This window comes from Neomonachus schauinslandi, chromosome 6 (assembly GCF_002201575.2).
Source record: "Neomonachus schauinslandi chromosome 6, ASM220157v2, whole genome shotgun sequence".
Taxonomy (NCBI): domain Eukaryota; kingdom Metazoa; phylum Chordata; class Mammalia; order Carnivora; family Phocidae; genus Neomonachus; species Neomonachus schauinslandi.
Window position 1 is genome coordinate 107,070,079 of NC_058408.1, and position 24,947 is coordinate 107,095,025.

Sequence of the window (24,947 nt, forward strand, 5' to 3'; positions counted from 1 at the left end):
CTTTCAAAATGCCAATCGGAGCATGTCACCCAAACCCTTGGGTGGCTGTCCCCTGCCCTCCAGATAAAGTCCAAGTTTGTGCAGCTTGGCACGCAGGCCCTTCACCACCTGCTGTGGCCACACCTCCCTCTCCTCCCCTCAGGCACCCAGCGCGCCAGCCACAGCCAAGGGCTCGCGCTTCCCAGAAAGCACAGCCTCGTTATTTACACGCTTGCTTGGAAGCCTTCCCCACCCCAGTTCTAGACTCCTCCTCTCAGAGGCTTCACATGAAGCCACAGGCCGAGCCGGTCCTGCGCCACAAACCTCAACCAGAGCCCTGGTCATCCGGAACAGCCCGCAGTGTTTCTGTCTATCCCACTGAGGACAGGGATGGAGCCTTATCGAGCATGGGCCTGGCACACAGTAGGAGCTCAGAGATGGCTGGGCAACTGTAGCGTGTCTGGGCCCAGCTCTGTCCTGGGCAGATTATGCATCCTGGGCACAGAGGTGGCACCGAGCCAAACCCCCACCACAAACACCCATACCCATGCAGGTTCCAGCGGGCTCAGAGCAAAATGCTACCACTTGGGTCTTCAAAGCCTGCCACGCTGGGGCGCAGAAGCCAACATGAAATGCGCAGGTAAGCCTGCAGGTGGGCCCCGCAGACAGCAACCATGCCTCTCTCAGAGCCAGCTGGGATTTCTGCTGCCACCAGAGCTGGCAGCCCCAACCCACCCTGGCCTTCTTGACTGTACTGGGGGCCGCAGACACCCTGGGGCTGGGCCAGTACTGCAATCTTCCAGACATAACAACTTGGCCAGACTAGGTCTGTTATGGTCTCTACTCACATCGTCCTTGCCGCTCTTCATTTCCAGTAACCCATCTTTGTAAAGAACCCTGACTAACAAAAATAAATAAATAAAGAACCCCAACTTTCTGAAAACTAATGATACTCTACATGTGAACTAAAATCTAAAAAAATAAAAAATAAATTAAAAAAATAAAGGCGCGCCTGGGTGGCTCAGTCGTTAAGCGTCTGCCTTCGGCTCAGGTCATGATCCCAGGGTCCTGGGATCGAGTCCCACATCGGGCTCCCTGCTCTGCGGGAAGCCTGCTTCTCTCTCTCCCACTCCCCCTGCTTGTGTTCCTGCTCTCGCTATGTCTCTCTCTGTCAAAAAAATAAATAAAATCTTTTAAAAAAATAAATAAATAAAGAACCCTGACTTTCTAAGATTGACAGTGGAGATCAGACTGGATGCTAAGGCAGATCATAGACCCTAATTTAAAAAACATGGGCTCTGGGGGCACCTGGGTGGCTAAGTCAGTGGAGCATCTGACTCTTGATTTCAGCTCAGGTCTTAGTCTGAGGGTCGTGAGATCGAGCCCCAAGTCGGGCTCCATGCTCAGCGGGGAGTCTGCTAGAGATTCTCTCTCCCTCTCCCTCTGCCTCTTAAAACATAAATAAAAAATAAAAAGTATAGGTTCTGGAATGAGGAAGGCCTACGTTCCAATTCTATCTTTGCTGTTTTCTAGCTACATGACCTTAGGTAAGACACTTAACTTCTCTGGGCCTCAGTTTTATCATCTGGCAATTGACCTGATAGAGCTTTTGGGAGAATTAAATGAGTTAATGCATATTTCACACCTAGCTTAGTGGTCAACTCAGCACGTACAGACTAGCATCACTGTTGTTAATATTATTATTGCCCTGGAACTCAACGCCTGGCACAGGGTGGAGACAGCTGCAGGCACAGGGTTTTCAAGAACCAAATGGTAGACATTCTTGACTCCTGGACATTTTAGGGTCAGTACTGACATTGGCTGGAGATGGACCTTGGCCCAGGCACAGCCTCACCCCCCAAAAAGGGGCTGCCCTTCAGCATCATTGGTAATTGGTTTCCAGCACCTTCTGCATCTGTTTCAGGGGGCTCCCAGTCTTCCTGTAAAGTACCCAATCCCCCTCACACTGCCCCCTGGGACCTATGAGAAGCCCATCAGTCCAATGGCTGAACTCTGGACACCTCTCTCCACCCTTAGGATTGGAAAAGAATCATTTAACAGAGTACCAGGCTCCTGTACACTCTGTAGTATGTCCTGGGCACAGAGGTGGCACTGAGCAAAGCCCCCACCACAAATACCCGTATGCATGCAGGTTCCAGTGGGCTCAGAGCAAAATGCTACCACTCGGTTCTTCACAGCCTGCCACGCTGGGGCGCAGAAGCCAACATGAAATGCGCAGGTAAGCCTGCAGGTGGGCCCCGCAGACAGCAACCATGCCTCTCTCAGAGCCAGCTGGGATTTCTGCTGCCACCAGAGCTGGCAGCCCCAACCCACCCTGGCCTTCTTGACTACACTGGGGGCCACAGAGTATCTCCTGGTTCCTGTATGCCACCACCCAGGCTGTCGGCAGTGAATGCCTAGGATTCCACACATTCTACCCCCAGTTAGACCATTTAAGATTTTAAAAGCACTGAGACCACTCAAAAATCATCCCACAGGGGAGCCTGGGTGGCTCAGTCGGTTAAGTGGCTGCCTTCGGCTCAGGTCATGATCCCAGGGTCTGGGATCGAGCCCCGCATCCGGCTCCCTGCTCGGCAGAGAGCCTGCTTCTCCCTCTGCTGCTCTGCCTGCTTGTGCTCTCTCTCTCTCTCTCTGTTAAACAAATAAAAAAAAATCATCCCACAAAAGGGGAGAAGAGAAAGGATCAGAAAAAATATTTGAAGAAATAATGGCTGAAAAGTTCCCAAATCCAATGAAAAACCTTAATCAACAAGGAGCTCAACAGAGTCCAAATAGGATAAACACAAAGAGATTCACAAACAGACACATTGTAGTAAAATTGCTGAAGCTAAAACAAGGAGAAAATGTTGAAAGCATCAAGAGAAAAATGACACATCATTTACAATGGAATTCCAACAATATTAACAACTGCTTCTCATCAGACATGGAGGCCAGAGGGCAGTGGGGTAACAGTCAGTGTGCTCAAAGCGGGGAGAAAAAACTGTCAGCCAAGAATTCTATACCCTGCAAAGTTATCTTTAAGACATGAAAGTGAGATAAAGACACTCCCAGATAAACAAAAGCACAGGATTTCATTGCTGGCACACCAACCTTTCAAGAAATACTAAAGGAAGTTCTTCAGGCTGAAAGCAAGTGACCCCAGACATAATGCAAATACACATGAAGAAACAGGAGCTCTGATAAGGTAGTTATGTGATTATAAAACACAGCACAAATGAATTTTTCTTTTCCTTTCTTCTCTTAGTTGATTTAAAAAGCAAATGTATAAAAAAATGTATATTACTGTACTATCTGTCCTATAACATTTGGAAATGTAAGATATTTGCCAATGGTAGCACAGAGGAGTCAGGTAGAAGCAAATCTGTCTTGGGCTAAGGATATGACTCCAGGCGGTAACTTGAGTCCACAGGAACAAATGAAGAGACCTAGAAGCTGGAAATAAAAGAGCTAAAATGCTAAAAGCTATGGACATATAACTGCTCTCTTTTCTTCTTCTAGCTTCTCTAAGACACATAAAATTACATGAAGTAACGATTATAACAAGTATCGTTGAATTTGCAACATACAAAGATGTAATACGTATAACAATAATGCCGCAAAAATCAGGAAAAGAGAATAGAGCTATAAAGGAGTCATATTTCTAGATCTCACTGGAATTAAGTTAGTATAAGTCTGAAGCAGATTTTATATGTTACAGTATGTAAAATAAGCCCCAGGACAGCTACTAAAGAAATAGCTTTAAAAAGTGAAAAAAAATCATTAAAGAAATCAAAATGTCACATTAGAAAAGTATCACTTAATGCAAAAGAAAGCAGTACAGAAGGAACAGAGGAAAGAAAAAAGACGTGAGTAATTCAGAAAACAAAAAGTAAAACAGCAGACCTAAATCCAACTGTATCAATAATCTCATATATCAAAAGAGCATTAATATAGCATTATTGATAATATGAATGGATCAAACAATCCAAGCAAAAGGTAGGGATTGCCAAAGTGAGTAAAAAGTGAACCAAGATCCAACTACATGCTGTCTACAGGAGACACAATTTAGATCTAAAGATAGGAAAGTAAAAATGAACAAAGATCTATCATGTACATAAGGAAGCTGGCTATATTAGTATCAGAAAATAGACTTTAAAAAAAAATGTTACTAGAGATAAACAGGGACACTCTAGGACCATAAAAGGATCAGTTCATCAGAAAATACAACAGTTATAAACATAGGTATAGCTAACAAAGGAACACCAAAATACATGCAGCAAAAACTGGCAGAATTGAAGAAAAAAGGGGCACCTGGGTGGCTCAGTCATTAAGCGTCTATCTTCGGCTCAGGTCATGATCCCAGGGTCCTGGGATCGAGCCCCACATCAGGCTCCCTGCTCTGCGGGAAGCCTGCTTCTCCCTCTACCAGTCTCCCTGCTTGTGTTCCCTCTCTCGTTATGTCTCTCTCTGTCAAATAAATAAAATAAAATCTTTAAAAAAATTTATAAAAAAAAAGAATTGAAGAAAAAAATAGTTAATTGAACAATAATAGAGATTTCAACACTCCTACACTTACAATAATGGTTACAAGAATGAGGCAGAACATCAGCAAGGGGACAGAAGACACCAACAACACTGTAAACCAACTAGACCTAACAGACACCTACAGAACACTACAACCACCAACAGCAGAATTAATTCTTCTCAAGTGCCCACGAACCATTCTCAAGGATAGCCCAAATGCTATGAAACAAACCACAACAAATTTAGAAGCACCAAAATAATACAAAGTATGTTCTCTGACCACAGTGGAATAAAAGGAGAATCATTTTTAAAACACATTTGGGAAACTCACAAATATGTGGATATTAAACAACACACTTCTAAATAACCAGTGGGTCACAGAAGAAGTCACAAGGGAAATCAGAAAATACTCTGTGATGAACAAAAAGGAAGATACAACACACAGAATTATGGGATGCAGCTCAGAGGAAAATTTATACCTGTGAATATCTACATTAAAAATAGAAGAAAAATGTAAAATCAGTAACCTAATCTCTCCATCTCAAGAAATTGGACAAAGAAGAGCAAACTAAACCTAAAACAATCTGAAGGAAGGAAATAATAAAGATTAGAATGAAGAATTGAAAGCAAAGACTCAGAGCTATCTGCACACCCATGTTCACAGCAGCATTATTCACAATAGCCAAAAGGTGGAAGCAATCCAGTTGTCCATTGATGGATAATTAGATAAACAAAATGTGGTCTACACACATGCACGTACACATGCATGTGTGTGCGCACACACACACGTGCACACGCACACACACACAGGAATATTATTTGGTCTTAAAAAAGAAAGGAACTTTTGAAACTTGCGTAAATGAACCTTAAGGACATTATGCTAAGTGAAATAAGCCAATCACAAAACGACAAATACTGTGCGATTCCACTTACATGAGGTCCCTAGAGTAGTTAAATTCATAGCAACAGAAAGTAGAATGGTAGTTGCCAGGGGTTGGGGGAGAGAAAAAGATGGGGTTATTGTTTAATGAGCACAGAGTTTCACACAAAAAAAGAGAGTTCCATGGATGGATGGTGGTGATGGTTGCCCTACAATGTGAATGTACAGTTGACCCTTGAACCACGTGGGGTTTGAGGTGCCAACTCCCGGAGCAGTCAAAAATCTGTGTATAACTCATGACTCCCCCCAAACTTAACTACTAATAGCTTTACTAGTAACAGAAATAGTCAAGTAACCCATGTTTTGCGTGTTACATGTATTCTATTCTGTATGTAATAAAGTTTGCTAGAGAAAGGAAAATGTTATTTAAAAAATCATAGAGAACATAGTTACTGTACTGTATTGTATTTACTGAAAAAAATCTATGTATACGTTCAAACCGAAATGATTCAAGGGTCAACTGTCCTTAATACCACTGAATTGTATATGTAAGAATAATTAAGATGGTAAATTTTATGTTGTATATATTTTACCACAATATTTTAAAAGATGTGAGTGAGGGGCGCCTGGGTGGCTCAGATGGTTAAGCGTCTGCCTTCGGCTCAGGTCATGATCCCAGGGTCCTGGATCGAGTCCCGCATCGGGCTCCCTGCTAGGTGGGGAGCCTGCTTCTCCCTCTGCCTCTGCCTCTCTCTCTCTCTCTCTCTGACTCTCATGAATAAATAAATAAAACATTTAAAAAAAAAAAAGATGTGAGTGAAAAATAATGTAATAGAGAACAGAAAAACAGTACAGGAAGTCAAATAAACCAAAATTTGTTTCTTTGAAAAGTTCAGCAAAACTGACAAACCTTTAGCTAGATTGACCAAGGAAAAAAAGAGAGAAGACTCAAATTAGGAGAATCAGAAAGAAAAGAGGGGGACATTATAACCAACCTTACAGAAATGAAAATGATTGTAAGAGAATACCACAAACAATTGTATTCCAATAAATTTGATAACTTAGATGAAACAGACAAATTCTACAAAATACACAAACTACAGAAACTGACTCAAGAAGAAATAGAAAATCTGAATAGATCTATAACACAAAGAGATTGAATTCATAATTTTAAAAATCCACCCAAAAAAGAAAACCCAAGCACAGATGGCTCCACAAGTGAATTCTACCAAACATTTAAAGAATTATTTTTTTAAAGGTTTTATTTATTTATTTGAGAGAGAAAGAGAGAGCATGAGGGGGACAGAGGGAGAAGCAGACTCCGTGCTAAGCAAGGAGCTCAATGTGGGTCTCAATCCCAGGCAGACGCTCAACTGACTGAGCTACCCAGGTGCCCCTAAAGAAGAAGTAATATTAATTCTTCACAAACTCTTCCAGAAAATACAACAGGATAGAACACTTCCCAAATCATGGAACTGATAATTACTACTTGAAAGCAATATACTAAGTGAAAAAATCCAGTGACAAAAGACTGCATATTATATGATTCTATCTTTATGAAATGTCCAAAATAGGCAAATCTATAGAGATAGAAAGTAGAATATGAGTTACTAGGAGTTGGGGAACCAGGGCGGGTAGTGATAGCTAAAGAGCATGAGGTTTCTCTTTGAGGTGATAAAAATGTTCTACAATTGGGGACGCTTGGCTGGTTCAGTCGGTGGAGCATGCAACTCTTAATCTCAGGGTCGTGAGTTCAAGCCCTACACTGGGTGTAGAGATTACTGAAATAAATAAAATCTTTTAAAACAGTGTTTTATAATTGATTGTGGTAATGGTTGAGCAGCTCTGTGAATATACTAAAAAATCATTGACTTGTACATTTTAAATGGGTCAATTATATGGTATGTAAATTATATCTCACTAAAGGTCTTACCAAAACAAGCATTCCCACTCCACTTTTAAATATTATATATGCTGAGCTCATAATATTTCATTTGAAACAGAGGTTTCCATGGCTTATAAAAGCCTTGTCTGCCCATTCCTTCATTCCGGAAGACTTATACTGAGCATCTGCTGTGTGTGGTATCTTGGGCCAGCATGGGGGTACAGAGATGAATCTAGCCCAGCACCTGCCCCTGGAGCTTGTGGTCAGCTGAGGGGTGGGGAACATCTAATTATCTTCCAGCCTACCAGAATACCTTCTACCTTGCCAAACAGGCACACTCTCCATTGTTACCCAAGGGATAACAATGCTAGCCAACATTTATTAAGTGCTTACCAGACACTGTGCTAAGCACTTTCCATGCATTCCTTCTTTGAATCCTCACAACATTGCTATGTGTTAGTGTTCTCATCAGCTTTGCTTTACAGATGATGAAATTCTTGTGAAAGGTGGAGGAGGTCCTTGGGCCTGCAGGAGTCTCTGATAGAATCAGGTTTGAGGTGGAGCTGGAAGAGGGCCTCTACCAGCTCAAGAGGGAAACTGAGGCCCCAGGCCATGAGCATCTCAGCCTGGACTGGTATAGGATGCTCAAGAAAGCAAAGAGCATGGAGGTCCCAAGACTGGGGTTCTCACAGACGTTCTGCCCTCTCCCCAGCACTTCAGCTCTCTGAGACTATTTCTTCACGGGTAAAATGGGGCCGGTACTTCTTCTGCAGAGTGAAGACACTATGTAATCCATATAAAGGAATATAAAGGAAGAACCAGGGTTTGCACTGTGCTGGAAATCAAGAGACACTGAGGTCAGGGACCGCCTGCCCCCACATTTAGGAGAGGGCCCAGGCATGCACACACACTCACACACACACACCTTCACCATCCCTCCACCTCTGCCTCATCATCCCTTGCCTTTGGATACTGGTCACCCTTCTTCCAACAACCTGCCAAGCCCACTCAAGCCGTCCTTTTCCTGGAAGCTTTCCCAGGCTGCCAGCTTAGAACAGGCACACCTCCTCAGAGCCCCAAGAGCCCCTGTTGGTACCTGAATGTCACCTGCTGGCTAGGGTTAAAATTCCGGCACCTCCACAGACTGGCTCAATGATTCTGTATGAGTGCTTGACTCACTCAAAGCATCATATAACAAGAGGCTAATGAGAGACTTGACACACTGGGTAATTGTGAGCACAGGCTGTAGGCAGGAGATGATGAGGGAAGTTTCCAAGGTATAGTAAGTGAGAGTCCCCTCGCAGGGGCTCAGCTGGGGAAGGTACAAGGGGCTGCTGCCTGGGTGGGCCAGGGGCACATCCTTGAGGACCAACCAGATCCTTAGCTGCCTGTTTGCTCCTCATCCCATCCGGAGAACCCCTGGGGGGTAGGGGCCTTACCCTGCACTGAGATCTCCTCATGCCAAGGGCCCCTGGTTTACTGCATATACTGAGGGCAGACAGGGCCCATGAGAGTGTGGGGTCTGGAGGACAGCCATCAGTGGGCCAGCTCCCATACTCAGGGTCAGGGGCGGACTTCTCTTGACCAAGGGTGAATGGAGGCTGAGATCACTGGTATACACAAATCCCCAGGACTTTTACTAAAATGCAGTCATGGGTTGGGCCTAAGATTCTGCATTTCTAACAAGCTCCCAGGCGACACTGATGCAGCAAGGACCTAAAGCATGGCACAGCTATTTCTGAGAGGAGCAATGAGCAACAAGCACATCTTGGCCTCCCATTGGTCCGGAGGCACCCAGCCCCACCCAACCACACCCTGGGCTTCCACCATCTGGAGGGTAAGACTACACGGATTTTCTGAGTTTCCAGGATCCCATTTCCATTACATATGTAAAATAAAAGTAAAAATACACATTATAAAAACATTAGAAAATATGAAAAAATAGTAAGAAAAAGAATCACGGATCCATCTTGTACTGTATTTAAAACGACCTTAACCTCTCTCCCCAGGATGTCAGAGCCATGTCTGTCGGAGTCAGGGGTCATTCTCTGAGTGGGATCTGACCCCAGGAGCCCCACGCTGTCACAGCGAAGCACTGGGTGGGAGACAGGGGCTGCTCTCCACACTCTCGATCTCCTGGCCCCTTCCCACCCCAAGAGAGATGCCCAGCCTGTGGTGCCTGAGGCCTTCACCCAGACCTACCCTGGAGACACAAAGAGGGGGGTAAGGACCTCTCACCTCCCCCCTCACAGGCCAGAGACTGAGGAAGCACAACAGCAGAGGAGGGAGAAGTGGGGTCTGGGGGAGGGGGTACACATCTGGATTCCTGGCCCAGAGCCCGCATTCCTTCCCTGTGAGTGTGAGGAGATGGGGTCTCTCTCGGGAGAGCTGCGAGGAGGCTGCTGGCCCCCGTCCTGTCCCACTGTAACAGGATGCACCCTGGCAGGAAGACTGGTGGAGACGTTAAGGCCCGGAACCTCATTTGTGCGTCCTTCACCCCAGTTGCTCACTAGCCAGGGCAGGCCCAGGCTGGGGCTCTGTCCCAACCATACCAGCCAACCTTGCCTCAGAAATACCAGAGGGGAGGGGCGCCTGGGTGGCTCAGTTGGTTAAGCCGCTGCCTTCAGCTCAGATCATGATTCCAGAGTCCTGGGATCGAGCCCCACATCGGGCTCCTTGCTCTGCGGGGAGCCTGCTTCTCCCTCTCCCTCTGCCTGCCACTCCCCCTGCTTGTGCTCTCTCTCTCTCTCTCTCTGTGTCAAATAAATAAATAAAATCTTTAAAAAAAAAAAAAAAAAAAAAAGAAATACCAGAGGGGAGAAAAAGGTGGAGACCAGAGGGCCACAGGGCCGCTTGTTTGTGGAAGGGGCCCTGGGGCGGGGAGTGTGTGGGGTGGGGGGCTGTTCGGCCTGTTCTACCCAGGGAAGCGGGGCCGCCTTACCTGGGGGCAGTCCTTGATGTAGTGTCCTTTGTTGAAGCACAGGTGACACAGGTAGTTGGGGGGGGGCCTCTTGCTGGGCTTGCGGGTCTCAGAGGTGAGGGTCAGGTCCGAGAAGTGCTCAGTGAGGGAGCTGAGGCCATCAGCGATGTTGTTGAGGGAGCCGTAGGGCGAGGCGCTCTTGTACACGCTGCTGCTCGGCGCCTGTGGGGGGACAGAAGCTGTGAGGGCTGCCCAGGCCTGGGCACACTCGTTTGCAGCCGTGGCCTCAGGGCAATATCCATGGGCACGCGCACGCACATGCACACCCATGAATTCACACGGACTCCCGAGCTGCCCGGGGGCTCCGGCCTCCTGGAGCCTGAGTTCATATTCTAACCGTAGCTGTCCGTCTGCGGGCAAGCCAGTGAACCGCCCCCTCTGGAAAACGGAAGTAATGATGGCCACTTCCTAGGGTGCCTATGAGGCTAAAGTGAGGTCACTTTATCTCCCACCTGGCACTTAGGAACCACTCAATAAGCAGTGATGAGGAGGAGGAGGAGGAGGATTATTAGTTCTTTACACACCGCCAGGAGGTAAGAAGGCGTCGTAGAAAGCAACCTGTTAGATCTGGGGCTCTGCCTTTTACCAGTCACTTATCTCTGAGCTGACTCCGTTTCCCCATCTTACAAGAGAGAGGAGCATCGGCTTGTAGGATTGTTTCCATTGTACAGAAGAGAAGAGTGAGGTTCAGCACTCTGCCGGGTCTCCTGTGGCACGAGGCCTGTGCAGACTGTGTCCAGGGAGCCCCGGGGCTGGCCCAGGCCCGCGCTCGGGGAGCCCGGGAGGGAGCGGCCCACCTCTCCCACCTCCAGATGACAGGAACCAGATGTCTTGCCTGGCTTCAAAGCAGACGCGGCCCAGGCCCCCTCCTGGTGTATACAGCCTCTATTTATAGGAGTCACGGGCTCTGGGCAGCCAGGCACACTGGAATTTGGCAAAGGTGGGGCCTGTGGTGAAGCTGGCAGGGAACAGCCATGGTCCCCTCTTCCTGGGGAAAGGCCAAGGTTGTAAAGAGGCAGCTCCTGCAGGAGGGTCAATGACAAACCTGGGCACGGGGCCTGGGCATCCTCTGGTCCCAGCTCAGGTGCTCAAGGACTCCAGGAGGGAACCATAGACCTTGGGGAGCCTTGAGTCTAATGGGAAGACAGCCTTGTTCCTGGAAGTCCCCAGGCCGCTAGGGGAAGAGAGCCCCTGAGAGGAGGTGGCCTTAGGCTCCCTTACGAAGATGGGGCAGATGGAGGCTCAGAGTGGGCACAGTCCTGCCTGTGTCCCCTGAGTGTGGGCAGGGAGGGAGGGGAGCTGAGAGCAGGCCCCAGGAGACCAAGTACCCCTCCCCCAACCAGGACAGATGCCACCCCTCACACATGTACACCTCAGCCTCCCTATTTGTTCCATCTCTGGGGGCCTGGCATTCCCTCCTAGAGGACACAGCCCTCACCATCTGGGGACCACCACTCTTCTTGGCTCCCTGGACACTCTGCTATGTGGCCTGGGGCCAGTCCTTTCCCTCTCCAGGCCTCTTTTCCCTCTCCTATAGGCTCAGACTGGAGCCTAGGATCTGGAAAAAAAGACACAGATACCACATCCAAGGCATCCAGGCCAAACACATAGTCAGTCAGCCTATGATGTCTGGGCACGAAACTCAAAGGCTCCTGATGACCATCTCCATTCTACCACTGCCCAGGGCTACCATGAAACCCAGGACCAGTGGAAAATACCACACAAACTTGCATTCAGTGTGAGGGCAATTCTCCAGCTCTCAGAGGAGCCAAGAGAGAATGGTCCATCCTGACAGGAAGACGGTCTCCCATCCCTGGAGGTGTGCGAGCCGATTCCGGACAACCTTAAGGGGTATGCGGAGGGGTCCAATGGCCATGGGATTCGATGATACCAGTCACATCTACTGAGCACTTACAATGTCCCAGGTACTGGAAACTGTACACTTACTAAGATAGCTGATGCTCACCACAACCCTATGAGTCACTGTCCCATTTTACAGATGAGGCAAGTATGTCCAAACTTGTATTGAACGCCTTGAGAAACTTTTAACAAATACAGTTTTCTAGGCCCCACCTCAGATCTACCTACCAAAGCAGTCAGTCACCTGGGACCGAGAGCCTAGAACCTACCGTTTTATTGTGGTAAGAAATACATTACATAAAATCGACCATTTTAATTATGTTTTTAAGCATACGATTCCATGGCACCGAGTACATTCCCGTGACTGTGAGACCATCACCTCCATCCATTTCCAGTACTTTTTCATCGTCCCAAACTGAAACTCTCTCCCGCTGACACACTAACTCCCCGCTCCTCCCTCCCCCAGCCCAGATCTGCATGTTCAAGCTCCCCGGGGCAGTCTGTCCAGACCGCCTGGCCCTACCTGGCCTCAGGAGCACCTGGACTTTCCACCCACCCAGGTTTCTCCTGAGCTTGAGTGGAGGCCCCTCCTCACCCAAACTGGCCTGAGGGAGGACAGCATCACCACGGCCTCCCGGAGAAAAGTTCATCCAAACAAGAAACTCCAAGCTCCAAATGGTGTGACTCACCCTCATGGCTGGGAAATGCAATTTCACAAATAACAACCCTCTTCATTTTTTCCCCCCGTTCTTTCTTTTCTTTTTTTCTTTCTTTTTTTTTTTTTTTTTTCTGGATAAGATTTAAGCAAGTTCACAGGAATCGGGACTGTTTTGGCAGCAAACTGTCAAGAGGAAAGGGAAATCTGGTGGGTGCCAGAAAGTGCATTAATTACACCCTGAACAGCCTCTTCCCCTGTCTTGTGGCCACACTGCCCTGCCCACGGGTGACCCCTCGGGCGTCCCTGGACAGCCAGAGGCCTCCGGGCAGCCAGGGGCCTCCGAGCAGCCTGTCCTCTCCCCAGCAGCTTCACACCTGCACCCCCCACCTCACGAGGGTCACAGCTTCTGTCCCATGAGCAACTCCGGGTAGAGAAGTGCAGGTAGAGCTCTCCTCTTCACCGCCTCTCCCCCGTCCCTTGGGTGCTCTGGCCTGTCCCTTCTGGCGGCTCCAGCTCCCCAACTCAAGAGGACACCACGTTTGAGCAGGAAGGACAGAGCAGACAGCTGACCCAACCGCTCTCAGGTTCCAGATGGAGAAACTGAGGCCCGGAGCGGCCCGGGGCACAGACCAGGGCACACAGCCAGGCCTGAGGGCCACGAGTCCTGCTTGCCGGCTGGCTAAAAGGGTGGGTGCGGCAGCAAGCTGTTTCCTCTCCGAAGCCCCAAGGAGCTCCAGCCATGGAGGTGAAAGGCGAGTTGCCTCTCAGCCCTCTCCACGGCCTGCAGGGACTGGACACGCCGTGTTCCCTCCTCTCCAGCTGTGGAGTCAGGCCCGGCCCCGGGCTTCCCATCTGTAAACTGCAACCCAGAACAGGGACGGAGGGCAACATGGATGATCCCGGCAGTCCTGCTTTCTCAGGGTCCAGACACCAGCTACTGAAAGACACCCCCAGAGCCCGACACGCAGAGGGCACTTGGTCCCCATGGGCACCACCTGCTCCGAGTCCTGCTGCCTATAGCTGGAGGGTGAGGCCCAGCGGGAGCGGCCCTTCATCAGGTAGCTCCTAACTCCCAAACAGCCACGCTGCTCCACCTGGTGTCCCACGGGGCACCTGCTTCCCTCCCTCTAGTTCTGAACTGGCTGTCCCCCCCACAGGAGGCCCTCTCTGTGTCCATCCAACCCCCTCCAGGACCTGGCCCCCAATCTGGTCATAACTCTAGTGGTGTGGCCTTGAACCCACCCCTTCCTCTTACTCAGGCCTCAGATGTCCCTGCCTCCTCCAGGGGCCTCCTGGACCTCACGGCCTCCTGTCCAGCAGGGCTAGGCTGGGTGGGGATCACCCCATGACTCTGCTGACCCTTGACCGAAGGAGCTCTGAAGCCTCTCCATTTCCCCACAAGGCTGGACATATCGAAAGGCAAAGATTCTGCAACAGTCTGTCACTCCCAGAGCCCAGACTGTTTCTGCCATTCCTCACACCTGCCACTGTCCTGGGTGCAGACCATCACAGGCAGAAAAGGGTCTGGGAACCCCACTTGAAAGACGAGGTGATGAATGCCCTAACACCTTAAAGATTTAAGTTGGGGGGTCTCCGAGTTGTCATGGACTAAGTCAAAGGCACTCTCACCCTAAAGATTAAGCTGCTCTGGGCACTGGTTAAGGGCAGCCCCACTACTGTGGTGGATGGAAGCTATTGGACCCAAATCACCAGCCTGAAGGAAGAGACCACCTCTCCCTCCTCCCCACTCCCAGCAGCTAGCGGTTAGTGTGGGATCCTCATACCATACCCGGGGGACAGAGCATCGGGCTCCTGCCCATCGCTGGAACTTCTCCAAGGCTCTGGCTTGGCTGTTGGGGAAAGTTAGAGGGGAAGATGCTGAAACCTATTCTGATCCTGCCTGTGTCATAGACTTGACTGGATCCTTTCACTTTCTTGGTTTTCTTATACCTGCAAGAACACTATTTGGATGGGCATTACTGGCTCCATTTTACGGAGCTGGAAACTGAGGCTCAGAGAGGCTGAGCAACTTGCCCAAGGTAAAAGAGCCAGCATGTGGCTAAGGGGAGATTCCCACCCAGATGAGCTGGCCTGTTATATTTCAGCTCCTACATGGCTTCCAAGGCTTGGCTTCTCCTACGGTAAGGAGAGCCAGAGGAAAACACAGGTGGGGACCACTCTCCCTGGGCCTGCGACTTCATGTTGCCAAGCCCCTCGGCCCTGGCAAGATGAGGCACCACCTTCTCTGCGCTCTGTGAGGGGTCTGGGCCCTTGGGCTGGGGGTTCTGCGGAGGGACCTGGGGTGTGGAGGCTGAGATTTCCAGGGCTGACTCAACCGGCCATGCTGTGCTTTCTCCTTTCCCCCCTCCCAGGACAGGAAGAGGGCGCAGCGGGAGGGGGGCAGACAGGAGTGAGGGCAAGTGCAGAGAAGCCTGCTCTGGAGAGAGGAAACCAGTGCAGAGAAGAGAGGAGAGGTAGAAGCGCACCCGCAGAATAGGACATGGCAGTGGGCAAGGCTATGAGAAGGGGAGCGTCCGAGGACGTGTGGCCAGAGTAAAGGCTGAGTCCTGCCTCCTCCCCAGACCAGAGATGGCCCTGAAGTGGGGAGGAGGGACTCTCTGATCCTAGTCCCCAGCTCTTCTTTCATCAGCTGGACAACTGCTTTCTTATCCCAAAAAGTCACCCCACACGCCCTTCCAGACACACAGACACGTGCACACGCGTGCACACATACACACCCACACCCCTCTCTTTAACACAAGAAACCATTCATTTCACAAATGGCTCCACCCCTTCTCCAAGGGGAGCTGCACTTCTTCTACCCCTGGGTCTTCCCCCAGAGTCACACCCCCCACCCCCCCACCCCTGATCCACAAGAACAGGTGGATGTGTGCTGCGCTCAGGGACAGAAGGGGACAACCCGCTGGCAGGGCAAGGAGTTGGCTGATGGGAAAGTGAACTCACACCTTGACTAAAGATTTCTCAGCTGTGGTCAGAGCCCAGCTTGGCTCCTGTTTCTGGGGTCCAAAGCTGACCTGTGGGCCAGGAAGGTGGCAGGGCTAACCGTTGCCAGAGGCAGCAACCCCTCGCCCAAGACCCCCAAGGGCTCCACGGCCTCCTGGAGGCCCATTCACCCACGCGTGCCAAACACAATTCCCCATACACAGCTGGAGCTCAATGAAAGATTCTAACTTAAATAAGCGGTCCATGTGCCTTTTGGTGGGGGGGTGGGGAGAGAGAAATGGGGAAAAGACCCTGAGAGGGAGGATCACGGTGGCAGCAGGACACAGCAGAGAAGCCCCAGGGAGACCCTCCCTCCGGACTCCATCCCTCCGGCTCCCACCCAGCTCACTGCTCACCTGACAGGTGCCCACATCTTATAGCCGTATGCCCTCCGCCCCCCCACTAGAGCGTAAGCGCTGGGGACCAGCTGCCTCTCACTTCCAGACTGTAGTCATGGAATGAAAGCAGAAAGCATGAATTTGACAACCTAAGGGCTGAAAGGGACATAATATTCAGCCAGTCCCCGGTACCACTGAGGTTTGCAGCCTCTGGAGCAGGGGGCCTCGGTTTGGGGTCTGTTGTCGTCACGGGGGGGGGCGCCATGACCCCCTTGAAGTCACGTGCAAAGGCGTGTCTGTGTGCGCACATACGCCTGTGCTCTGTGCATGAGCACCGAGAACTCTCGTGCTCTTCAGATTCTCGAAGAGGTCCATAACCAGAGAAGGTCAAGAACCCTGAGCGCACCTAAGTTTCTGCTGGGACACCTCTAGGGACAGGGCTTTATGATCTCCCAAGTCAGCTCTTCCCAGGTAATCAAGCAATCCATAAGCATTTCCCCGGTGAGATAAAACAGGAGATAAGAGGTTGAGGAGAACATTCACGTGGTCACAAGTCACCCATCCACCTAACCACTGAGCACCCGAGCACCTAGTCAGCCCCAGGCACTGCCCAAGCAACAGCAGGTGGAAAAAGACGGGATTTCCACTCTCAGCGTGCTGACAACGTAGCTGATGTGACAGACCCACGTACAGCGGGTGTTCCTCCGCACTAGCCAATGCTACGGCACGCTTCACCGGAAGCATGGACAGCTCTTCTGTCATGGGCCACGGATGCTGGAGGAAGGTGTGCTCCCCCGTGGCAGCTGGGGGACGCCTCTCAGAGAAGGGGCAGCCTCTTGTGCCAGAAAGAAGTTGGAATCTGTCAGTTGTTGAGGGCAGGCAAGAGTGTTTGAGGTACGAGCAACAACCAGTGCAAAGCTTAGTGTCTTCACAAAGCTTCACGGTATGGCCAGAGGAGGACAGAATAAAAGATTATACTCCACCACAACCACCCCCACACCGCACAGACCAAGCCTCTTGAGACCTAGGCTGGAGCCCCGGTCCCGCCACTGATGCCCTGACTATGTCATCCTCCTCTTGAAGAGCCTTGGTTTCCCCACCTGGACAATGGGGACGCTGCACACAGACTATGACATGAGACAAAAATGCTAGTAAATGCTCATGGCCATCCTCTGACTCTCTCAAGCCAGGCCATCCTTGGACTTCTGTCCCCTGGAGCCCCACACCGGGTTCCTGGGGAGGGGCTGGAGCCGTGGGTACCACTGAGGTACGGACACGGCAGGACAGCTGGGACCTGTGACCAGTGCCCCAATGCCTACTACTCCTCAAAAGGTCTGAGGCCGGAGACAACATGGCAGAGGCACTGCAGTCCCTGGTGAGTGCCTGCCCTGCCCTGGGGCCCCGAGAATGACCCAGGGGATAGCCAGCACCATGAGCCACAGAGCCAGCTGGAGCTGGAATCTGGAAGAGTTCCAGATGTGGTTCTGCCACTGACGCTGAGGGTGACTGGCCAGGCCTGTTTTCTCTTCTGTAAAACGGGGGCTCTGAAGAAAGAGATGGCAAGAAGAAAGCACCACCCAAGAGTAGGGGACTGCGACTCAGGGCCATCTTCTCTGCGAGGAGCCCCTTTGTATGCTGACAGAGCCTGGCTAATTACAAATCACTAATCCTGCCTGCCTTCCTCCCTCCCACCTGACTCAGAAGGTCCCCAAGTTGTGGTCTCCCCTCTGAGTCCAGGCCTGCCCGGTCAACTTAATTTGATGGAGTGAGGATCAGGCCACCTCAGCCTGCAGGCCCTCGAATGATGGTCCTCCTTGCCTGAGTCAGAGCTCAGCTTCCCAGGGCTGGCCAAGGGAGCCAGGCAGCCTCCCAAGCTCTGCTGGGCCGGAAGGCCCATTCCTCCTAGGACCGGGCGCTGCCCCCTCCCAGCCAACCACACAGACCACAAAAGTTGCTAGGAACGACTCCAGCCCCAGAAGCCCACTCTCAGGCCCGCTGAGGCAAACCTCCATTCTCACACAGACATGTGGCTCTGTTCACACATCCACACTGGTCAGGCAGCCTGGGCTCACCCGCACCTGTGGACGGCACAGGGACACACAAAACCTTCACAAGACTGTCAAGACCTGGGGGCCTTTTAAAGCAGGACACCTTGGTGGCTCCTTGAGTGTCTAACAGCCCTGTCTGCGGAAAGCCTTGTGACACCCCTCCTGCTGTTCTCAAGCCTCCCGTGGACAGACCAGGGCTGCGAAGGGGGGGTCTTCAGTGCTGCAGCCGATTGCGCTGGGGAGAGGGCTTGGATCAACAGCTCCTGGAAGAACGTCCTGAGGGTTGGAAGGGATGTGCCTCAATGGAGCCGTCCCTGCATCTAGTGATGTTCAGAAGAACACTGTCAAATGTTCTACGCCAAAAACATTCTCTGGTCAAATACTGATGGAAGTGCGGGGCTGAAGAAAGGTAAATAAGTTTCCATGCTGCAAGGCTTCTCAGAGCCTTCACAATGCTGGCGGAGGGTGGGGGGGGGCGGGTAGCATTGTGTGTCTTTGACCCCAAAGCCCATCCCCCCGCCTCCACAAACCATCATTTGACTGTAGGGCCATGTCTGTTATCCCTGGAGGAAGAGGGAAAGATAACGGCCCCCCTCAGACTCTGACCTGGAATGGGACAGCCATAGCTCCCCTTAAGGGAGTACAGGTCCAGACGTCCCTCTGAGGGGCCCAAGAGCTAATGCTCAACAATGAGGGGTACATCTCCTTTTCTGGAGGTAGAGTCCCACAGCCCCCACGCTGCTGCGAATTTAAATTCCAAGCTAAACTTGGCAGGGAAGACCTCCCCCCAGAAGCCACCCAACCCCCACTCCCTCTAAGAACGGCCTTCCTTGGGTACCTAAGGGGAGAGAGGAGGGGCTCAGCCAAGAGCCCCAGGAGTCTCTCTACAAAGACATATAGTTGTTGCCACAGATCAGGGGTTGAAACTGAAGCTCACAGGGCCCATATTCTAGACCGAGGCCTTTTTTAAAAACCACACCAAGTGTCTGTGCCTGCTTTGGCCTGGCACCCTTACCACAAGCTGAGAAGCTGAAAAGCCCCCCCCCCAGCATCCAAGACACCTCCTGGTGCTTGCTCCTGCCCTCATACACGGACTCTGCCATCTCTCTCAGCTCCCGGGGCCAGTGTTCCACTCAGAACCCTTGGCTTATCTTCAGCTTCCAGAGCTGAGGTTCCAGGGGCACAATGGGCTTCTGTGCCCCCATGTCCTCAACCCCCCCGCCCAAATCCCAGCTGCATTCATGGTGTTTTGCTATTGTGGTGGGAGCAGCCTGGGGGTGGTGCAGGAGGGGGTGGGCTCTTGGCAAAGGGACCGGTGCAGACAGGCCATGGTCAGCGGTCAGCATGCAAGTCACATCCGCAGGCACTGCCACCAGGCCTGCCAGGCCTTGCACAGAATGGCGATGCTCCTGAGTCCCTGGGTCCCTTCGCAGAGTCCCCTCCAGCCCCCACAGGATTTGCTTCTTCTCCAACCAGCCCCTTGGTGGCATTCAGGTGGGGGGTATTTTTTCATGCCTTCTCAGCCAGTTGCTATTTTGGAGCCATATTAGGTCACTGGCTGAGCCCTGGACACAGGAAAGCCCAGGAGCACAGCTGGGGCTCCAAGAGGGTTTAGGAGGCGAAGCGGGTGAGGGGTGAGAGCAAGTGAGTCTAAAGCCAAGAAAGCCTTCCGAAAGTCCGCCGGCACAGCCCTCCAGCCCCTCCAAGGAAGCCACTGGCCTGCAAGCGTAGGAGAAGCCCCTCTTACCTCCCCCAACTCAGCCTGTCTGCTCGCGTACGTATCTCTCAAATCCCACACATACCACCCTAAGGGGCAGCAGAGACTAAATTCAACAGATGCGTAAACTGAGGTCCAGACAGAGACAGGGTGTTCCCCCAAAGTCAGGTCATAAGAGACTTTTTTCTACCATTGTTCTGCATAACCTTTACCATCTCCTTTTACACTAGCCCCAGAGAAGGAATGTACCTCTTCACAGGGAAACTGGGGTGAGCAGCAATGAAGTGACCAGAGACAAGTTTCACTGAGGTCCAGCTGGGATCCTGGATGTTAGACATTTCCAAGAGAAGGCACCACATCCTACCCCTACAGAAGACCCTGGATGGCCCCAAACTCCCAAGCCTCTCAGCAGGGACCCACATTTGGGGAAGAAGGCCACCATCGGGTAGGAGCTGGGGGAGGCTAGTAGAGGCTGATGATTATGGACCCCCCACTTGACCTGTGAGGGGTGAGAGTTCACGGTCACGTGGGTCATGGTCACTGTCCTCCCTTGGGATTCCCACAGCACCTGTGCAAAATTACCTACCACTCACATTGTATCATCTTATCTATCTTCTCATCCGGGGCCCCCATTGGCCTGTCCCTGCTTCCCCAAGGGCCCACACGGAACTCAAGAAATGTTTGGTAGGATAACAACTAAAAAGACCCAGGCAGGGAGGAAACACCCAGAACCTGTACCAAAGTCACTGGTCACTGCAATCAATTCCCTGAAGAGGTGGCAAGGTCTCTTATAAGAGAGAAGGATTCCCAGCCAAGAATAATTCCTCCCGTGGAGAGAGTGCTTTACAGTTTACAAAGAGCTTTGGTAGATAGATGCTTTCGCCTGGCACCAAGTGGTGGCTCTCCAGACCCATCTCCCTGCACTATGCCCAACCGGCCCAACACAGGTCAACCAATCCTTCTCTCAGCTCGCCTGGTACTGGCCCACCTCTAGACCTCAGGCCAGCGTTTTATATGTCCATGTCCCCTCCTCGTCAGTACTGGCAGAGTTGAACACATTATGGGACCAGAAAGGGAAACCCTCTGCCTTCCCCCTCTCATCCCTAGCACACTCACATATTCACAGGCCCTTCTCCCTGACCCATTCAGGACTCTGACTCTCCTAAAACTAAATGCCGTGCTCAGGTCCAGAAGGAAAAGGAACCCTCAAGTGTGTCCTCTCCTCCACTCCTTCCCCCTGCACTTTTGCAGGGAGAGCTGCCAGAAGATGGATGAGTGAAGGCCACAGAAGGGTATCTGCAATTCCCAAAAGTGGCAGGAGTAAATGGGAGGGGTGGGGGAGGAGGAGTCCAGCTCAAAGGAGAGAGGAGTGGTATCTAGGAAAGCTCTGGAGAAGACCTCTGAAAAGGGGCTGGGAGGTCCTGGCAATCTGTGTATTTATCTGGCTGGGGAAGACTCGCTGCCCCTTCCACTTTGTAACCGAATCCACCCAACAGGCAGACTTTGCAAAGCAGCCAGCCCAGGTTTCTGGAGAAGGCACTGGGCAGCTGAAACCTCTCCCCCTGGCTAGCCCCCCTCCCAAGAGCTCAAGAGGATTTCCCTTTCATTTCCTTCCAGGCTGGGAGGGCGGGGGACAGCGCAGTCTGTGGGGTCAAGCCCTCACAAACCACTTCCTATGTGGCTGGGGGAGGGCAAGCAGCTGGAGGATGTATCTGGGGGTCCCTGTGTAAGAAGAGCAGGAAAAACCCTGCTCTCCAGGGTGCCCTTCGGGTCGGCCACCACCGAGGTCGGAGGAGAAAAGATTTTAGGCCCCTGCGGAGGAGCTCTGAGCAGAATCTGCACTCCCGGTCCCAGCGAGCGGTGGCCAAGAGGGGGATGGGGTTGGGCGCGGGAAGGACACTTGGAAGGGGCTCTCCGCCCTGGCCGCGCCCGGGCCGTCTGGAGAGAATCCGGAGCCCCCCGCCCAGCCGGGGCTCCCCCCAGTCCCCTTAGAGCAGGGCGCCCCGGGCTGGGATAAGGCGCAAGAGCGCCCCGCCCGCGCCCGAGCTGCTCCGAGCCGGGCTCAGCCGGGAGGTGACGCGCTCTCGGAGCCCCGGGGACATCGGGCGGCGAGTTTGGCAGAGCAAAGCGAAGCCAAGCCAAGCAGGGCCGGGCAATACGGAGCCGGGCCGGGCCAGGCCAGGAAGAGCGGGGCCGATTGGAAAAGGCCCCGCGAGGTCGACGGAGGGCGGGGGCGCGCGGGGGCACCCACCTCTCCGCGCTGCAGCTGGAAGAAGCTGTTGAGATAGCTGGAGTGCAGGGGCGAGCCCAGCTGCTCCGGGCGGCCCTTCCCGAAGGCCAGCTCTGGGGGCGCGGCGCCGGCGGGCGGTTCGGGCCGAAAAGCATCGAAGGCGCTCGCCTGGTGCGTGTCCTGAAGCGACAGGTAGACCCAGTTGAGCAGCTGGGCGGGCTGGTACACCGAAGCGGCGCTAGTGTCGATGGCCGACAGCAGGCTCATTTTGCGGCGGCGGTGCCGGCCCCTCCCCGGCCGCCCGCTTGCGCCCCCCCCCCCCCCGCCGGGGGGGGGGCACCGGGGAGCCTGCGCCCGCTGCCCACCGCCCGAGCCCCGACGGCGATCGCCCAGTGCCGTGCGCCCTGCGCTCTGCCCGCAGCCACCGCCGCCGCCGCCGCCGCCGCCGCCTCCCCCCGACTGCAGCCGCAGCGCGCGCGGGCGGAGGAAGGAGGCAGCGAAAGTTGGGCAGGAAACTTTTGGGCCCGCCCCCTCCGCGCCGCCCGCCCCGCCCCGCCCCGCCCCGCCCCGCCCCGCGATCCGCTATCTGCCTCAGTGCTGACCCCTTCGGCTCCGTGCCCGGGGGCGGGGCCCACGGAGGCCCCGCCCCTTATGCACCGTCCTTGCCTTCCATTGGCTGTCTCATTGAATATGGAGCAGTAGTGAGGCGGGGCCAGTGGGGAAATTAGGGCTCATCTGTGTTTGCAGCGCTCTGCTGGCCCGCCCATGGGCGGGCCCCTCCCCGGCCCCCCCCCCCCCCCCCCCCCCGCCCTGCTCCCGCAGCCTGCCGGAGCTCAGGACTGCCCCGGCCTAATCAATCTGTTCTCGCTATGCTTGGCGCTCTTCTGTCTCTCGTTCTTCTAAATCCTCTGCAATTATTTCATTTTCACTCGTTTTTCTTGCCCTGTTTTTCTTCTTTTCTCATTTTCTCTCCGCTCTCTTTCAGATTAGTATCTCCTGTGTCTCTGTCTCTGTCCGGCTCGTCTTTTTCTGTGGTTCTGTCTCTCTTAAGTGCGTGTGTGTGTGTGTGTCGTCTTTTCTATTTCCGTCTAGTCTGATGTGTTTCTCTGTCTCTCCCTCTCCCCTCCCAGACACACGCGGCGCGCGCGCATAGACACACACACACACACACACACACACACACACACACACACACGCCTCCCTCCCTCCCTCCCTCCTCTCGCTATCACCGTAGGACCCTCCCCCTCCCACTTAATTCCTTCCATCTGCGGAATCGCTTTGCGGGCCGGCTCCGCCAAGGGGGGCCCGGGTTCCTGCCCCAGGAAGGACTCCCAGCCTCCTTCCCTCGCCTTCCCCCCCTCCCCCTCTCCCTTCTCCTATTTCTGTTCTGCGCCGGCCTTTTCCTCCGCCCAGACCCCCGGACCCAGCCCAACCCGGTGCCTCCGCGGGCCGCCAGGACCCCAGATGGGACTGCGGGAGCTCGGGAAGACGACTGTCACCCATCTTCCAGAACGACCCAGCTACTCCAAGTATGCCTGGGGGGAACCTCCGCCCCCTTCCCCTCCTCCGCCTAACACACCCCGAAGCCCAGGGCCTTCACCCTCTCAGTCTGGGGCAGTCATCGGGCGCCTGCGCTACGCCATCGCCAGGGAACTGGAAGCAAGGCGTCTGGAGGGGACCTAGTCACCTCTCTCACCTCACCCCTGGCTCGGGAGCCATTCCGTCAGGCGTTCAAGTGCCAGGTTGGCTACCTTCCAGCTCAGTGACCTCCCCATGGCGCCTAACCTCTGCGAACAAGCCTATTTTCTCCTCTGTAAAATGGGGATGGTCAGGGTCCTTCCTCTGGGGATGTTTATGAGCTGACCAGTTTGAGTTTGGTAAGCACAAGGCATTCCATAAAAGTCAGCTCTCCACCACCCCCTCCACGAGGATTTCTCCCACTACCTGCACAGACAGCATCTGTGGGTGCTTGGACCTGAATGGGCTTCAGGAATGTGTCCCCCTTGCCCACCATGTCACCAAGAACCCCTTCGATGTTTTTGTCTCAGATCATTCGATGATGTCAAAGATTCTGTCTATCAAACGATCTGTGATTATTAATACAAATGATAGTGCTTATATCAGGTATATTTTAATATATGTTTATTTTTCAGAGACCTATCCCTTTACATTTTAAATCAGTGTTCAATCTATTTGTTTAAACAGAAGGTACACATTTGTTAGAAATACATGTAATAACTCCTGGAAATATTTGGAGTCATCTCTGGAACTCTACTATTATCTTTAAGGTTCCAAGATGGGAGGAGGAGGAATAGGATTTAAACCACAGACTTAGGGCGCCTGGGTGGCTCAGATGGTTAAGCGTCTGCCTTTGGCTCAGGTCATGATCCCGGGGTCCTGGGATCGAGTCCCACATCGGGCTCTCTGCTCCTTGGGAGCCTGCTTCTCCCTCTGCCTCTCTCTCTCTCTGTCTCTCATGAATAAATAAATAAAATCTTAAAAAAAATAATAAAATAAAATAAAAAAATAAACCACAGACTTAGACTTTCCCTGGACATTTTAGAGAAAACCGTTGTTCAGAGAGGGCACATCTTCCAATTGCACAAGCAGGCAGTCAGGGAGCACAGAGGAGACCCTGAGGCACCCAGGCCCAGCCCAGAGCTCTCTGTCTCTGCCCCCCACTCTCCTTCTGGGTCAAGGGAGTCCTGTTACGTAGCAGTGCTCGCATTTTTCCCCAGTATGGGTGGCACATTCACCCTGCTTCATGGGCCAGCAGGTACCACCAGGTATAAGGCAATAAACAGGAAGCAGTGAACCTATGGAGAAGGGCTAGCTACTCAAAACC

At 52.4% G+C, this 24,947-nt stretch overlaps 1 protein-coding gene across 1 annotated transcript in view; it reads right to left on the reverse strand.

The window, feature by feature from the left end:
• The window catches only part of ZCCHC24 (zinc finger CCHC-type containing 24), a 57,152-nt gene extending 34,776 nt beyond the window's left edge, over window positions 1-22,376 (reverse strand). Inside the window, exons 1-2 of the mRNA XM_021699878.1 lie at window positions 22,124-22,376; window positions 10,210-10,410 (exon numbers count right to left, since the gene is read on the reverse strand). Of these exons, the coding sequence (XP_021555553.1) occupies window positions 10,210-10,410; window positions 22,124-22,369 (447 nt within the window). The 5' untranslated portion in view covers window positions 22,370-22,376. The remainder of the gene's footprint in view (window positions 1-10,209; window positions 10,411-22,123) is intronic.
• Between the last annotated feature and the right edge of the window lie 2,571 nt (window positions 22,377-24,947).